We start from the raw sequence: 18,178 nt of genomic DNA on the forward strand, positions 1-18,178 counted from the left end.
AGTGATAACTCTCTGAGTACAGATAATGTAGCGGATGTCACCTGCAGTCCTATGTAACACCACAGATAACACAGTGATAACTCTCTGAGCACAGATAATGTAGTAGATGTCACCTGCAGTCCTATGTAACACCACAGATAACACATTGATGATATCTGAGTACAGATAATGTAGTAGATGTCACCTGCAGTCCTATGTAACACCACAGATAACACAGTGATAACTCTCTGAGCACAAATAATGTAGTAGATGTCACCTGCAGTCCTATGTAACACCTCAGATAGCACAGTGATGACTCCCTGACTACAGTTAATGTAGTAGATGTCACCTGCAGTCCTATGTAACACCACAGATAACACAGTGATGACTCTCTGAGTACAGATAATGCAATAGATGTCACATGCAGTCCTATGTAACACCATGGATAACACAGTGATAACTCTCTGAGTGCAGATAATGTAGTATATGTCACCTGCAGTCCTATGTAACACCACAGATAGCACAGTGATAACTCTCTGAGTACAGATAATGTATTAGATGTCACATGCAGTCCTATGTAACACCACAGATAACACAGTGATAACTCCCTGAGTACAGATAATGTAGTAGATGTCACCTGCAGGCCTATGTAACACCACAGATAACACAGTGATAAGTCTCTGAGTACAGATAATGTAGTAGATGTCACCTGCAGTCCTATGTAACACCACAGATAACACAGTGATAACTCTCTGAGTACAGATTATTAGTAGTAGTAGTAGTAGTAGTAGTAGTAGTAGTAGTAGTAGTAGTAGTAGTAGTATTTATTGTTATAGTGCCATTTATTCCATGGCGCTTTACATGTGAAAAGGGGTATACATAGCAAAAGCAAGTACAATAATCTTGAACACAATGTGACAGCGACTGGTCCAGGAGGAGATAGGACCCTGCCCGCGAGGGCTCACAATCTATTAGGGATGGGTGAGGATACATTAGGTGAGAGTAGAGCTGGTCATGCAGCGGTGGTTACTGCAGGTTGTAGGCTTGTCGGAAGAGGTGGTTCTTCCGGCTCCTTTTGAAGGTTTCCACGGTCAATGAGAGTCTGATGTGTTGGGGTAGAGAGTTCCAGAGTAGGGGGGAAGCACGGGAGAAATCTTGCATGCGATTGTGGGAGGAGGAGATAAGAGGGGAGTAGAGAAGGAGATCTTGTGAGGATCGGAGGTTGCGTGCAGGTAAATACCGGGAGACTAGGTGAGAGATATATGGAGGAGACAGGTTGTGGATGGCTTTGTATGTCATGGTTAGTGTTTTGAACTGGAGTCTCTGAGCAATGTGGAGCCAGTGAAGGGATTGACAGAGGGGAGAGGCCGGGGAATAGTGGGGGGACAGGTGGATTAGTCGGGCAGCAGAGTTTAGGATAGATTGGAGGGGTGCGAGAGTGTTAGAGGGGAGGCCACAGAGCAGGAGGTTGCAGTAGTCAAGGCGGGAGATGATGAGGGCATGCACTAGTGTTTTTGAAGATTCATGGTTGAGGAATGTGCGGATCCGGGAGATATTTTTGAGTTGGAGTCGGCAGGAAGTGGAAAGGGCTTGGATATGTGGTTTGAAGAAGAGATCAGAGTCCAGGGTTACTCCAAGGCAGCGAGCTTGGGGGACTGGGGAGAGTAGATAGCCATTGACATTGATAGATAGGTCAGTTGGGGGGGGTGAATGGGATGGCGGAAAGATGATGAATTCTGTTTTGTCCATGTTAAGTTTTAGAAATCTATCAGAGAAGAAGGATGAAATGGCGGACAGACATTGTGGGATTTTGGTTAGTAGGGAGGAGATATCGGGTCCAGAGAGGTAGATCTGTGTGTCATCAGCATAGAGGTGATAATGAAAGCCATGGGACTCTATAAGCTGCCCCAGGCCTAAGGTGTAGATGGAGAAGAGCAGAGGTCCTAGGACTGAACCTTGGGGGACACCGACAGATAGGGGGTGAGATGAGGAGTTGGTGCGTGAGTGGGAGACACTGAATGTCCTGTCTGTTAGGTATGAGGAGATCCAGGATAGGGCCAAGTCTGTGATGCCGAGAGATGAGAGAGTTTGTAGTAAGAGGGAATGGTCTACTGTGTCGAAGGCAGATGACAGGTCTAGGAGGAGGAGGACAGAGTAGTGTCGCTTGGATTTGGCGGTTAGTAGGTCGTTGGTGACTTTAGTCAGGGCAGTTTCAGTAGAATGGTGCGGTCGGAAACCAGATTGTAGACGGTCGAAGAGGGAGCAGGAGGAGAGGTGGGAGGACAGTTCAGAATGGACGTGTTGTTCAAGTAGTTTTGAGGCATAGGGGAGAAGTGATATGGGGCGATAGCTAGTCAGAGAGGATGGGTCAAGGGAGGGCTTTTTGAGGATGGGTGTGATTGAGGCATGTTTGAAGCATGAGGGGAAGACACCTGTTGTTAGTGACAGGTTGAAGAGGTGGGCTAGGGCTGGGATGAAGATAGTGGTAAGGTTTGGGATGAGGTGGGACGGGATTGGGTCAAGTTTACAGGTGGTGAGGTGTGATTTGGAGAGTAAAGAGAAAAGTTGATCTTCAGAAATGGTGGAGAAAGTGGTTTTGGAGGAAGAGGGTTGAGTAGGTGTGGGGAGGGGCTGTGGGGGCTTTAGGCAAAAGCTTTGTCTGATGGTATCAATCTTCTGCTTGAAGAATGAGGCAAAGTCTTCCGCTGAAATAAGAGGAGAGGGAGGAGGCACTGGGGGACGGAGGAGAGAATTGAATGTGTTGAATCGTTGTTTGAGGTTGTGAGACATGGATGATATGAGGGATGCGAAGTATGTTTGTTTTGCTGCAGTGAGTGTGGACTTGAAGGTAGTGAGGGATTGTTTGAATGCAATGAAGTGCTCATTGGAGTGGGACTTTTTCCATCTACGCTCGGCAACTCTGGAGGCCCGTCGCAGTTCTTTAGTTAGGCTGGTGTGCCAGGGTTGTCTGTTGATTGTGCGAGCTTTGGTATGTGTGAGGGGGGCGACCGAATCTAGAGCTGCAGCTGTTGTGGTGTTGTATAAAGTGGCAGCAGCATCTGCATCATGTAAGGAACTAATGTCTGTAAGAGGGAGGAGCGATTCAGAGAGAGAGTGTAGGTCAAGGTGTTTGAGATTTCTACGAGGGTATGCAAGTTTGTGGAGTGGGGATTGTTGACCTGGAGAGGAGAGGGAAGAGAATGTAAGTAGGTTGTGGTCAGAGAGAGGGAGAGGTGAGTTAGAGAGGGTGGGTGTGGAAGACCACTGGGTAAGACCGAACGAGGAAGTGAGGGATTGAAGCTTAGAGGCAGCTGAGAGGGAAGTGTCAATGGGGATGTTAAAGTTACCCATGAGGATAGTGGGGATGTCAACGGAGAGGAAATTAAGTAGCCAAGTGGTGAAGTGGTCAAAGAAAGTGGTGGTTGATCCTGGGGGGCGGTAAATGTCAGCCAGTTGGAGGTTGGAGGGGGAGTAGATGCGCACAGAGTGCACTTCAAAAGAGGGGAGAGTAATTGAGGGCGGCAGTGGGATATGGGTGAAGGAGCAGTTATCTGAGAGGAGGAAACCTATTCCTCCACCGTGCTTGCCGGTGGGATGGGGGGTATGGGAGAGGTGGAATCCGCCGTACGAAAGTGCAGCAGGAGAGGCCGTGTCAGAGGGGGTGAGCCAGGTTTCAGTGATGCCAAGGAAGGAAAGTTTGTTAGTGATGAAGAGGTCGTGAATGTAGGAAAGTTTGTTGCAGACAGAGCGAGCGTTCCATAGAGCTCCTGTTAGGGGGACTGGGGAAGCGGGGGCTGGGCGTATAGGTATAAGGTTAGAAGGGTTACGAGAGTTTGGGGTAGATCGTGGGTAGGAAGTGGAAGTGATTGTAGGGATGTGGTGAGGAGGGCCAGGATTTGGAGAGATGTCGCCAGCAGTAAGGAGGAGCAGAGAAAGCGTTAGCAGGTGGGAGCAGGAGAGGGCATGAGGTGGCTGTCTGTGTTTGGAGACAAAGGATTGTATGTTGAGGAATAGCTCTGAGGAGGAGGTGAGATGGGTGGGGAGAATGGAGGGAGAGATGAAGAGTTCATTACTAGGTGTAGGGATTAGGGGTGGTTGGAAAAGGTGAAGGATTAAGGGGGTGAGAGTGAAAACAAACACAAGCATTGTTTACTGTGACTTAGTATCCAGTTACCTTCAGTTCCCTTCAGGTTCAATTCAGGATTAATTCTTATTTCTCATACTTAAGATAATGGCCACAGACTCCTGGCCCACAATATATTTGGAACAGAATGCATTCAGCTGTGAACCAGGGGGGAGGGTTCTGTGCTCATCTTGATCAGCTGATTAGGCTGAACCAGATGCTGGATACTCAAAGACTAAGTAAACAAGATCATAAATTAAAGTGGCGGGGGAGCTGGTGAAGCTGGGTCACATACCATTAGAAATACCATTAGATAATGTAGTAGATGTCACCTGCAGTCCTATGTAACACCAGAGATAACACAGAGATGACTCTCTGAGTACAGATAATGTAGTAGATGTCACCTGCAGTCCTATGTAACACCACAGATAACACAGAGATGACTCTCTGAGTACAGATAATGTAGTAGATGTCACCTGCAGTCCTATGTAACACCAGAGATAACACAGAGATGACTCTCTGAGTACAGATAATGTAGTAGATGTCACCTGCAGTCCTATGTAACACCACAGATAACACAGAGATGACTCTCTGAGTACAGATAATGTAGTAGATGTCACCTGCAGTCCTATGTAACATCACAGATAACACAGTGATGACTCTCGGAGTACAGATAATGTAGTAGATGTCACCTGCAGTCCTATGTAACACCACAGATAACACAGTGATAACTCTCGGAGTACAGATAATGTAGTAGATGTCACCTGCAGTCCTATGTAACACCAAAGATAACACAGTGATAACTCTCTGAGTACAGATAATGTAGTAGATGTCACCTGCAGTCCTATGTAACACCGCAGATAACACAGTGATAACTCTCTGAGCACAGATAATGTAGTAGATGTCACCTGCCGTCCCATTGAACACAACAACAGTCATTTTTACTACATACATACCCTCAGGCTATGTCACCTGATGCGGTTTTAATGCGTTTCCACTGCGGTTTTTCCGCTGTGGAAACGCATTAAAACTGCTTGTTAATAGGTCTGCCATGTATAGCAATGCTAACGGATGTGCTGTGCACATGATGCGGAAATTTCCGCTCCAGATTCGCATTGCGGCAAAAAAAGCAGCAGGACCATTTCTAGCACGATTCCGCCGCAAATTTGCGCCCATTGACTTGCATTGAATCGCAGCAAACCTGCATGTAGAATATCTATATCTGCAGAATTGCTGCGTTTCAATGAAAATCAATAGGCGCAAAACCGCCGCGGAATCGCACTGCAGCTGGTACCTGGGTCGGGAGAGGAGGTTGCTACTCCTCTCATCCGACTGCTGCTCTGGCTGATAACAGTGAGAGCTGCGTGGATGGGAGGAGCAGTAGTCTGTTCTTCTCAGCCCGCATGCCCGCGGTAATAAAAAAAAGACTAAAAAAGAAAAAATAAACCTGTATACTCACCTGTTCGGTGGCCCCCGGTGTTCTCCTCATCCCCGGTGGCAATGCTGTCTCCCCAGCGGCCAGTGGTACACTGCAGGGCGTGGGCTCGCGCACTGCAGTGTACTGCCAGGGCCTGCGGTGACGTCACTGATCAGCTGATGGTCACGTGACAATTAGCTGATAAGTGCCGGCAGTGATCACCTGATGGTCACCGACCATCAGCTAATCGGTGACGTCAGCGATCACCTGATGGTCACGTGACCATCAGCTGATCAGTGCCCGCAGCAATCAGCTAATGGTCACGTGACTATCAGCTGATTGCTGATGACGCTAATCAGCTGATCGGTCTCGTGACCGATCAGCTGATGCTCACACTGGGAACATTCGCAGGTGTTTAACTCACCATGGCTCATCAGCTGATCTTCAGCTGATGAACCCCAGTGACCTCCTGCAGTGTGTATACTGTCAGGGGGTGATTTTACACCTCTGTCAGTATACAGTGCTGTATTCTACAGCTATGACATCAGTGATTTCTGATGTCATTGCTGTAGAATGACTCTGATCGTCAGGGGACACTCGACGGTGATCGTGGACTGCGTCATTGACGGCAGACAGTTGAGGGATATGGTTGTTTGTTATTTTACTTTTTTTTCAGGAGATCGAGGGCTTCGCGGAGGCATGTAATAAAAAAAATTGTAGATCAGTGTGTGTTTTATTTCATTAAAATACTTTATTCTGGCCGTGTCTTTTCTTGAAAAGGCGGTGACTATTTTACTATGCAGTTACTAATGCCAGTGCCATATAGACGCCCTCAATTACTAACCTGGGTTTCATGTCAGCCGCCAATAGAAAGCTGATGTGAACACCAACCCCATTACCCCACTGCCACCACTACAGGACAGTGGGAAGAGCAGAGGCTAAGCACCAGATTTGGCGCATCTTATGGATGCGCCATTTCTGGGACTGCTGAGGGGTGATATTAATAGCCGCGGAGAAGGCTAGTATTCATGTCCCCTTTCCTGGCTATTAATATCAGCCCGCAGCTGTCTAGTTTAGCCTTTTTTGGTTAGATTTTATAGGGGGACCCCACGTCATTTTTTTTCTGGGGTCCCCCTGTAATCTAGCCAGTAAAGGCTAAACAAACAGCTGTGGTCTGATATTAATACCAGGGAACATTGTTGGCTAACGGCCCCTTCCCCGGCTTCTAATATCAGCTCCCAGCAGTCGGCTTTCCCTCTGCTGGTTATAAAAATGACACGGGAGCCCTCGCCATTTTTTTTTTTAATTTTAGGCTCTGTGCCCATAATTTAGACGTAGCAGCGCTTTGGACACAAATTTTTGCTGTGTCCAAAATGTTGCATTCTATTGAACGCAGGTAAATCAACATGTGTTCACTGAACCATGCGTATTTACCGCATTCTATACATTCTAGTGGTCAAGTTTCTGTTGCGGACACTAGCGACTCTGCAAGAGAATTTGACATGCTGCGGTCCTGAAAGACGCTCCGCATGTCAGTGTCCACTGGTGATTTCTAGAGATCCCATCCACTATGCTGTAACATCTGGACGCTGCGGGTTTGACGCTGTATAAACACGCAGCATCAAACCTGCAGCAGCTCCTGACCGTGGCCACGTACCCAAGCTCACCCGCAGCATGTCAATTTCTGTAGTGGACACACTAGTCTCTGTTGCAGATTTTGACCGATTGAAGTGTTGAAGTGTCATTATATGCAGTGAATTCACATGTACCGACAACAAAAGTGCGGTATTAGAACACCGGGTTTTATACACAACATAAATACGTTGTGTCTAAAGCGCTGCTGAGTGCTGATCGGGGAGGGGGGACATAGTGGCTAACAAACAAGCTGTGAGATGTTATTTAATGGTCAGGGAAAATGATTGCCTAATGGCACCTTCCCAGGCTAATAATAACAGCTCACAGCAGCCACATAAATTACATGAATAGAAATGCTAATGAAGATTGGGTGAATGGGATTAGCTGACACCCAGCTCTTTTGTTTGGTGATGACAACGTGTCAATCAGACCTTTTCTGACCAAACTTTTATTAAAGAAACACACAGACACAGTGTAAACACTTTATTTGAAATATAAATGACCCATTCTTTAATCACTTAAATGAACCAATATACTCACCCTAGTTCTTATGGAAATCCAAGGGCTTAAGCAATGTCCCACCAAATAACTTTATTTAGCTCCAAAAAGAATTCATTGATGCTCAAAAACGCTTCAAAACCCGCTTAAAAAAAACGCATAAAAAAACACGTCAAAAACGCATGTAAATCAGCATGCGTTTTTTTCTGCCAGGGAGAGGTAAAATCGCTCAGGAAAATTTCTGCTTCAAATCCCGAACTTGTGCACATACCCTCACAGTCCAATCCATGGACTTAGAAAATGGCAGCAGAAATCCATTTACTTACTAAGTTGAGAATGTTTTTGCCACAAAAATAAAAGTAAAACTTTACAAGTTTGTTTCCGTTGTAATTGCAGTGGAGAATACTGTTTCAGGGTCACTTTTACTGCACAAGAAACTCAGCAGAAACAAAATCCCCCAAAAGCGATGATGGAAATGCATGTTTTCACCATTTCTCTGCCTGTAGAATTTTTACCTTTTTTTAGTTTTTTTCAAGAAGATGAAATTATTCAATTTCAAAAATCCTCCCATAAAAAGCCAAATCGCCACATGACCTGGTAGATGGAAAAGTTAAAAGTTCTGGAACTTGGAAGAAGGGAAGGAAACAATAAAAGTCCAAAAAAGGGGAAAAAATCACCCAAGCACGAAAGAGTTAATAGTATTGGTATCTTATGAATCAACATGAAATTTTCTGTCACCAGAAAATGGGAAAGGTGGAAAAACTTGCAAAATCGGCAGTGTATCAAATACTTGTATTCACCGTTATAATAGCGATACTTTTTTTATCACGTTTTTTGAGGGTTATATACCTCCGAAATGTTCCCAAGAACACATTATACTGTATGGATATAATACTGAAAATATTTTTTACTCTTTTTTTGGAGTGTTATATATCACAGAAATGTATCCCAGAGCACAGAATACTGCATGGGTGACTGAATCTAGAAAAATGTATTTAACATAAATATCTTGAAAGTGTAGTTGATGTACTTATACACTCATAAAGGCTTGGCAAAAATTATAAGGAGGGTAATACAGCAATCCTCTTCAAGTGTCCGCTTCTTCTTCTCCTTCCACAGGAGGCTGGGGGGACGGCCACCACCTGCTTTCTGGAGACCAATTCCCAGGTGCCGGGACTGTAAGTGACTTCCGGTAGTGTCGGAGCCCCCAACATGTAGAAATGGGCAACAGCCCCCTGTGTCACCTGCACCATCGCCTGCTCCCGCATAGGAAGTGGGGAACCCCAAGGACAGTACGATCTCTCGGAGGCGGTAGTAGCCCTCTCTCAAACCGCCTCAAGGAGTCTCTCCCAGGCTCGTTCTTTCCTCAAGAAGGGTTCATCCTCCCTTCCTTCTTTGATTACACCCACTGCATACCAGCGACGTTGCCCCTCCATTTTGAGGAACGTGACCTTAGTTCCAGCCATCAGCTCTTGCAGCCTTCGAGGCAAGTGTTCTGTCTCTACTGCCCACTAGTTGAATGAAATGTGATGACAGGTTCCAAACTCTTGGATGGACCCCCTTCTCCGCTGCCGGACATACTGTACATATTGACCACCCCTTGGATGCCAACTGTCGGTACCTTGTGTTCGCGGGTCTGGTAGCATTTCTCCAGCCCTGGTCCTGGCTCATCTCCTTGTCTTTTCCAACCAGCCTAGGCCCCGCAGTCCGCTCACCAATTCCTGGCTCTACTGTCTGCAGTCCCCAAGAACCCCAGCAGTGAAGGCTGCGGCCTGTGTTCGGACTTGTTGGTTTTGGGAAAGCAGCCGGATCCGGACCACAGGCTCCTGCCACCTCTCCTGTCGCGCCAGCTTCTTCTGGCTCCAATAATCCTCTGGTCACTCCCTGGGGAGTCTCGCGTAGTTCTGCCATCTTTGTCACCCGCTAAGCATGTTACACTCTATAGATGACTAATTGAATACAGAAAACAAATTGTGCGCTTTTTTTGGAGTGTTATATATCACAGAAATGTACCAGAGAACACAGAATACTGTATGTATGAGTGTTACTAGTAAACCTGCTGCCATGTTGTCCTCCATATTCATGAGTTATGTATAACGTGTGCACACTCCTAATTGGCAGCTTTCTGCCTATGCACAGTGTACATGAAAAGCTGCCAATCTGCATCGTGGATCCTGTGATCTTACACGAGTTTGCATGGCACTGTTCTGTAGACAAATGCTGGAAATTGTGTACCTTCATGTGGTTTACTCTGGTGTAGAGTCACCCCATAACTCTGACATCAAACTTCTGACATAAGTTACATAAATCAGGTTTCTTGCAAACCCCCTGTTAGTAAGTATCCCAGTCACTGGCAGACACAGACAGAAGAGGCCCCTGTGCAAGAACAGTCAGTGAGCTGTGTCCAGTCCCATAGCGCTTCAAAATGCATAATTTGGAGCTGGATGTGGCCCCCTGACCTCTCAGGCCCCTGTGCGGTTGCACCAATGATATGTCCGCTCCCTGATCTAAATGTTTTCTTTGTGGCCAAATAGTATCAGGCAAACCTTTTAGCGTAAGACTTTACACTATTCTTTTTGTTTTAAGTTTGATTGAGACGTGTGTGCTCGCTTTTATCTGCCATTTCATGATAACATTACTTCTAGCAGTGATATACTTTCTATTTCTTGAGAACCGGTGGAGACAAAAGACTGATTTTGTAACTGCAAAGAAAAGTTCTGACATTTAAAATGACTCCTCCTACCTAAAAATTGATAATTTGGCAGAGTGCCCCCCTCACTGTCTAGGACAAGCAGGGAGGATCCGTGCACTTCTCAGGTGTGAGTACCTTGGACCTGCTAATTCCTGGTTACATATGGTTTCTCCTGATTTTTGTATAATTTACAATAAGACAGAAGTTTCTTAAGGGAAGAGATTGCCGGATACATGGTATCAACATCCTGATACATGTAGCAGTGCCGCACTGTGCTAAACAATCAGAACTTCAGAGCGCTGGTAATACTACTACGTAATACTACAATGATACGACTGACACAGCTGCTTGACAATGTTGTATGGCTGACGTTAGTATACGGCTGTTGATAATGTTGTATTACTGACGCATGTTTTGGACCATATGGTACAACACTGATGTATGAGTGATACTGCCCCATGACGATGTAGGGGAAGTAGTGGTTCTCCGCTAATAATGATGTCTAAAGTCCCAAACGTCGGCAGAACCCACTGATTTTGGCGGGGCAGCAGTCTAATGTGTAGGGGGAAAACGACGCGTCCAAGAGAATTTTGTTGTCCCTGAGATAAGCAGCTATCACAGGAGTTTGGAAAATACAAAAGAGTTTGCCAGAGAAATCTATCGTAGAGAACAAAAGAAGAATCAGCCAACTGAGTAATATATATGTGACTCTAATGTATAACCTAGAAAAAAAAGCTGTAAATGCTATAATATGCAAACATAGAATATATGAAATTGTAACTGCATTACTGCTATAGAAAATATGTAAAAAATGAAGGTACTTGGCCAATTCATGAGAGTTCAGCTTGCACCTGTTCACACTTGCATTGTTCTGTTTGGATGTCCTGGTCATTCTTTTTGATATTCTAATGTACAATATGAATTGGAAATGTACAACTGACTCTAATGTAGGACCGGCTGTAATGTATGACATATGTTGGTATAAGAGCAGTGTGTAGGTGCATGTTCACACTGTAGCCATTTAACAGACAAAACCTAAGAAATAGTATTATTACTACACATTGCACTTATACCAACATATGTTCCGGCTCATTTTTTTGGTCTTGCTGTAGTTTTTTGTACTTTGTACAAACAGCAGCGCGGCTCTTCCTTTTTTGAGTTGGGCACGTCATCTACATCGCTTCCCACAGTCGGATTTGGGTCCTATTCTATATGGAGGTCGGCTGACACATGAAGAGGTTTAATACAGGTGAGGCAGTCCACATTGGTGCACCGTTTCGCGGTGGAATGGCTTTTAAGCTATTTTGATCAAAATACAAGCACTATTTAGTTACTACAAGGGATTTGCTAATTTTGTGGTTTTGTGATGTACGACTGACTAATAAATGACTGACTGTAATGTATGACTAAGGCTTTTTAGGTTTTGCCTATTTCGTGGCTAGTGTGAACATGCGCCTACACGCTGCATGCAGACCAACTTATATTCCAGTTCATCTCTTTAGGTTTTTGACTGTAATGTATGACTAAGGCTAGGCGTACATTCTCTCATGTGACAGAATCGGGCCGACGAGGCTAATCGCACTCTTATCAGTGAGGTCATGGTGTGATCCGATTTTCTTGGACAAGGAGAAGATAGGAAAAAATTTCTCCATTCTGTCTATGCCTAAAATTCGGAGCGCACTCAAATGTCTTCCAAGTGCAGTCTGATTCTTTCTACGGGCTCATTGACTTGCATGGCCGAGTGCGATCCCAATATTGCATGCAAATCATGCGTGCTGCGATTTTATCCTCGTACAGACTCGGTCCGAGGAAACAGTCGGACATGTGCACGGCTCCATAGAATAACAATGGTCCGAGTGCGATCCAATGTTTTGTCAGATGATACTCAGACTCGGACCCTGCTACTGACTGGCGTTGCTGAGCTGCTGCTGCCACTGCTATTGACTGATCCCGCTGTATGACACTGTGATGGCCATTACTAACAATACACGTCATAATCAGATTGGTTTATTTTTCATCCTTACAGAACCATTCCCCCCCCTTCTGTCTCAGTCTGCCGTGACCGCTACAACATGACACCCTCACAACTCACCCTCCTATTAATCTGTGAGTACGGCCCTGTGCTAGAAAGAGTGTCTCCACAACTCTACAAATAAAGTTTATTGAAGATAAAACACTGCGCACAACAACCAATCAGAGATCAGCTGGCATTTGTAAACTCCTATGAAAAGAATGAAAGCTGCTCTGTGATTGGTTGCTATGGTAAGCGGGGCCTAGTATAGCAAGTGAGCATCCATAGTAACCAAACTACTACAGGTTTATAACCCATACGGTCTTCAAGAAACTTTATTTAAAGTCAGTCTGTACATTCAGCATATCGATCTCCTGTATATATAGAGGATATCGCTCAATTTTCAATTTTAATTTTTCCGTTTTTTTTCGCCATGACTTTTATTTTTTTCCATCCCCATAGAAATATAAGGGCTTGGGGATTTTTTTTGTAATTTTTAATGATTCCTTTCCAAGTATGGTGACAAAAAAAAAAAACATTTTGCCTTTAGATTTTGCTTTTACCGATAACATGATTCTCCAGGTCGGGACGACACTGAACTCGTATAGGCTTTTTTTTAATATTTAAGTGGTTAAAAATCAAAAATGTGGAAATTTGTAAAAAAAAAAAAAAAATAATAATTTTTGCTGCTATTTTCCGAGATCGATAACATTTTTATTTTTCCCTTAATGGAGCTTGTTCTTTGCATCCTGAGTGGATGTGTCTATTGAGACCATTTTAGGGTAGATACGATGTTTTGATTGTTTTTTTATTGCAATTTTTTTGGGGAGTAGCAAAAAAAAAAGAAAGGCAATTGTGGCGTTTTGATTTTCCTTTGCTGCATTAATTCAAATTTTTTTTTTAAATATCTGAGTTTTGCAGATGCAGCGATGCCAAATATGTGTATTATTTTTATTATTAACCGGGGATTTTTTAATTTTTTAATGTTTTTAGATTTATTTTTTTTTATTTTTATCTTGATTTTTTTAGTTGGGCGCATGAACCTGTGATCGTTTGCTTGTAATATATACTGCAGTACTACTGGTATACAGCAACTTTATTGATCTCCAATGTCTCATAGAAGCACAAAGATGGGGGCGACGGGGCTTTCGGAAAGGCCCCCTGCTGTCATGGCAACCCATTAGTACTGGATGATCGTGTTGTGTAGGTTGAAGCGATTGGCGCTCGAATTGGCGCACTGGGTGTATCTCACCGCTTAAATGCTGTGGTCGGTGACTGACTGCGGCATCTAAAGGGGTTTCATAGATGGAAGTCCTGATGAGACCCCACTGTCTTTCTCTGTGTCTAGTGATGGCGGTAGGAACACGCACTGGAATCCTGGAGTTTGGGCAGATGGTGCAGTACATGACGGGGCGGCCTCCTCTGAAATCCTACGCTTTCTACGGCTGCTATTGTGGGCTCGGAGGGCAAGGTTGGCCAGTAGACGAGATTGACTGGTGAGTTCGCTGATGGCCGTCCGCGACACATCACACCGCATATGTTCGGCCCAAGTCACTAAGCATCCTAGGCCGGGGAACTATGAAGCAGATTGTAGTAGCGTGACACAAGACCGCATTGTCGCGCTCGACCATAAACAAATAACGTAAAATGTAAAAAAAAAAGTATAATAAAAAGCAAAAGATTAAAATTTGAATTTCTTCCCTTTTCAAAAATAAAGAAAAAAAAAACATATTCAGCATCGACGCCACTATAAAAGTCTGATCTATCAAAAGATAAAATTAGTTAATCCATACAGTGAAAGTCATAAAAAATAGAAAATTAAAATCGCCAAAATTGCTGTTTTTGGTTGACGCACCTCCCCAGCAAAAAAAAAAAGTAATTAAAACAACGTATTGAAAAAATAAAGCTCATACAAAATACGAGCCCTCAGTGATGGAAAAAATGTCATGGTTCTCCGAAACTGGCGACACAAACCAATTTTTTTCCTTAAAGTTCAGAATTCACTAAAATAGTTAGGAAAGGAACTAAAATTGTAAAAAAAAAATAACTATACAAGTCAGTGTAATCCTATGTTGTGAGGTCATTTTTACCACACTATGAACAACTTAACAAAATCCCCCCCCCAAAAAAAACTGGGGATTTGCTGTTTTTTTTTCTCTATCCTTCATGAATAGAGCAGGAATTGAGTTGTCAGACATTATTACGCCCCCTATCTGTACAGTACAGGTCACAGCAACATCAGAGGGTCTGACGCTGTCTGATAACCTGACTACCATGAGGAGGGAGGCCCAGCCATCTGCACAGAGGTGAGGGGCTGAGCACAGAGAAACAAATGCCTGTCCATCCTTGTGTTCCATACGCTATGTGGATCCGCTGCAGCAAGTTACATGTCACCCGCCTCGTGTCCGCATCAAGTTACAGATAAACATTAGTGTTGACTTTGTGATTATTTTCTGGATCATGGAGTCAACACAAAGCAGTGTCCAAAGATCACATGGGGGATATATACTGAGTATCACACAGGATAGGATTAGATACATGACTCAGCATACAGTGTTACACAGGAGAGGATTAGATACGCGGCTCAGCAGACAGTATCACACAGGATAGGATTAGATACACAACTCAGCAGACAGTATCACACAGGAGAGGATTAGATACACAACTCAGCAGACAGTATCACACAGGAGAGGATTAGATACACGGCTCAGCAGACAGTATCACACAGGAGAGGATTAGATACACAGCTCAGCAGACAGTATCACACAGGAGAGGATTAGATACACGGCTCAGCAGACAGTATCACACAGGATAGGATTAGATGCACAGCTCAGCAGACAATATCACAAGAGAGGATTAGATACACAGCTCAGCAGACAGTATCACACAGGATAGGATTAGATACACAGCTCAGCAGACAGTATCACACAGGAGAGGATTAGATACACGGCTCAGCAGACAGTATCACACAGGAGAGGATTAGATACACAGTGCATCAGACAGTATCACACAGGAGAGGATTAGATACACAGCTCAGCAGACAGTATCACACAGGATAGGATTAGATACACAGCTCAGCAGACAGTATCACACAGGAGAGGATTAGATACACAGCTCAGCAGACAGTATCACACAGGATAGGATTAGATACACGGCTCAGCAGACAGTATCACACAGGATCGGATTAGATACACAGCTCAGCAGACAGTATCACACAGGATAGGATTAGATACACAACTCAGCAGACAGTATCACACAGGATAGGATTAGATACACAACTCAGCAGACAGTATCACACAGGAGAGGATTAGATACACAGCTCAGCAGACAGTATCACACACGATAGGATTAGATACACAGCTCAGCAGTGTCACACAGGAGAGGATTAGATACGCGGCTCAGCAGACAGTATCACACAGGATAGGATTAGATACACAACTCAGCAGACAGTATCACACAGGAGAGGATTAGATACACAGCTCAGCAGACAGTATCACACAGGAGAGGATTAGATACACGGCTCAGCAGACAGTATCACACAGAATAGGATTAGATACACGGCTCAGCAGACAGTATCACACAGGAGAGGATTAGATACACAGCTCAGCAGACAGTATCACACAGGATAGGATTAGATACACAGCTCAGCAGACAGTATCACACAGGATAAGATTAGATACACGGCTTAGCAGACGGTATCACACAGGAGAGGATTAGATACATGGCTCAGCAGACAGTATCACACAGGAGAGGATTAGATACACAGCTCAGCAGACAGTGTCACACAGGATAGGTTAGATAGAGAAGTTCCTGTAGAACAGATGATTGTGTTTGCAGCTGGTTTTCGTTCCTGTGTGTCAGTGACGCTCCCCGTTATTTGCAGGTGCTGTCAGAGACACGACTGCTGTTACGGCGCTTTGTACGGCTGCTTCCCGCTGTATCAGACGTACTACTTCTCCCTCGTTGCTGGGAACATCACATGCGGTAATACTGATCTCTGCTCCCCGCAGCTGAGACACAGGGGATCTTCATGCTCTGCCCTTGTATGTGTCAGTCTACACTGCAGCTCTGACATTGTGTCCTAGAACCGGGACGAGAGCCCATTATCCGCCTGTTATACAGGGACATCCCCTCTCCGTGTCCTATAATGCAAGGAACAGGCAGCACTGTACATATATACCATGTCTATGAGGAGATGATAGATAGTCAGCTCTGGGGCCCGGCTCTCGTATACTAATCACCATTTTCTCTGGCAGATAACGAGGATCTTGATGGATGTGCGAGGCGGAGCTGTGAGTGTGACCGGACGGCCGCCCTTTGCTTCCAGAGATTCAATCATCGATATTCCAAGAGCAACAGCACTAATGTGCTAAGGAAGGGATGCAGGGGGCCGCAGCCGCCCTGTGGGCACAGTGGGAGCCCACCCACCTGCTGACTCTGAAGTGTGCACGGTGTTCATCCAGCAGAGGGTCTTATTAAAGTCGTCAAAAACAGACAATCCCTTTAAGGCGGAATATACAAGTGACATCGGCGACACAGGTCGTGCCGCATAAAGTTTGCTCTTAGTCGCAGTGTGAATGGGGTCATAGTGCGACAGGTACAAGCAAATCGCAAAGTCCGAAATGGCAGTCACAACCCCCTGGGGGTCAGAATATGACCCCATTCCCCTGAGTTATACAGCAATATTTGGCGACATGACTTGTTACAGTAATCTAAACAGCATGTATAGCAATTCCCTCGTTTACCCTCCTCGTACCCTTTACGAAGATAGTAACTCCAAGCACAAATTTCCTTTGCCACCCAAAGGAATCCCATCAGGGTGTTTTTACATAATAGCAGTATGGCCGTGTAGGCGCTGGTCCTCTGATACAAATGACACCTTTTATGTAGAGATCCGATGTGTCAGTCATGGGAAATCCAGTGTAGAAGCCGTATGCAAATCAGGCTCAAAGTGCACAGGGGGCGTCGCTTGTGAGAATCAGTTCACACCCCCAGTGCACTTCCAGCTTGATTTACATACGGCTTCAACACTGGATTTCTCATGACTGACACACAAGATCTCTACATAAAAGGTGTCATTTTTATCAGAGGACCAGCGCCTACACGACCATACTGCTATTTCCATAAAATACCCACTGACGGGTTCTCAATAAGTGACTGGAATCAAAAAATTACAAATGATTGTAAGACGGCATGTAATCTTATTCTTCTGTTGGCACCGCGTGCTTCTTTTTTTTACGTAGAAATCGAGAAATAAAGAAACCCAGGATGTACAATTATAAAGTGCAGTTTTTATGAAAAACAAGAAAATAAAACAATGAGAATCTGCAAAATTGTGGCTACAGCCCCCCCGGCGACATAAGTCTCTCACATCGACAATTCATCGTATTTCAACTCGACAGCAGAGACAGAACACAGGTGCACCGTCCCTTGAAGGGTGAGTTTTGCATAGATCAGTAAACTTGGGAGAAATCCTTCAATTCTCGTAGATTTTAGTTTGTTTTTTTTTTTTTAATTAAAAATAAACTAAAAAAGTTCTATCGGTTAGCTCCCCCTATAGTCAGGGAATGAGCCCAGCGCCTGCTGGGACTTGTAGTCTCACGTTGTCTAACCAGATTGATTGAGATCTCCCATCATGCACCATGAATGCTTCCAATCCCCTGGAAAGCAGAGACAAGGCACCGCGGGGGCAGGAAGGTGTGGACCCTCGTTGAGTGGAGGCTGAGTCTCGTTGACTGGACACAGTATGAGAAGAGCGGCTCAGATATTAAGGGTGGAGAGCGCCTTCACTACGGTCACCCCGGAGGCATCGTCCTCCTGGTG

At 44.8% G+C, this 18,178-nt stretch overlaps 2 protein-coding genes across 3 annotated transcripts in view; one reads left to right on the top strand and one right to left on the bottom strand.

Moving 5' to 3' along the window:
• The first annotated feature begins 10,411 nt into the window (after nucleotides 1-10,411).
• On the top strand, nucleotides 10,412-17,233 carry LOC141172928 (phospholipase A2-like). Of its 2 annotated transcripts, none has more exons than XM_073657543.1 (5): nucleotides 10,412-10,471; nucleotides 12,371-12,450; nucleotides 13,704-13,851; nucleotides 16,239-16,339; nucleotides 16,612-17,233. In XM_073657543.1, the coding sequence occupies exons 2-5, from the start codon at nucleotides 12,417-12,419 to the stop codon at nucleotides 16,788-16,790; spliced, it is 462 nt and encodes a 153-aa protein (XP_073513644.1). In that variant the 5' UTR covers nucleotides 10,412-10,471; nucleotides 12,371-12,416; the 3' UTR covers nucleotides 16,791-17,233. The 2 variants fall into 2 exon arrangements, with proteins under 2 accessions (XP_073513644.1, XP_073513645.1); XM_073657544.1 differs by having other exon boundaries at nucleotides 10,422-10,646.
• Nucleotides 17,234-17,626: 393 nt separating this feature from the next.
• Nucleotides 17,627-18,178, bottom strand: part of OTUD3 (OTU deubiquitinase 3) — a 4,399-nt gene continuing 3,847 nt past the window's right edge. Inside the window, exon 8 of the mRNA XM_073655563.1 lies at nucleotides 17,627-18,178. This exon is cut by the window's right edge and continues 111 nt beyond it. Within this exon, the coding sequence (XP_073511664.1) occupies nucleotides 18,116-18,178 (63 nt within the window). The 3' untranslated portion in view covers nucleotides 17,627-18,115.

The sequence above is a fragment of the Phyllobates terribilis genome, unplaced genomic scaffold, assembly GCF_046119375.1.
Source record: "Phyllobates terribilis strain yellow unplaced genomic scaffold, ASM4611937v1 Scaffold_12__6_contigs__length_324123572, whole genome shotgun sequence".
NCBI lineage: Eukaryota > Metazoa > Chordata > Amphibia > Anura > Dendrobatidae > Phyllobates > Phyllobates terribilis.

Excerpts from the sequence above, each read along its gene's own strand:
- LOC141172928 (XM_073657543.1), top strand. The coding sequence starts at position 12,417 with ATGACACCCTCACAACTCACCCTCCTATTAATCT. Across the intron at positions 12,451-13,703 it reads ACTCACCCTCCTATTAATCT|TGATGGCGGTAGGAACACGC; the intron begins GTGAGTACGGCC and ends CTCTGTGTCTAG. Across the intron at positions 13,852-16,238 it reads CCAGTAGACGAGATTGACTG|GTGCTGTCAGAGACACGACT; the intron begins GTGAGTTCGCTG and ends CGTTATTTGCAG.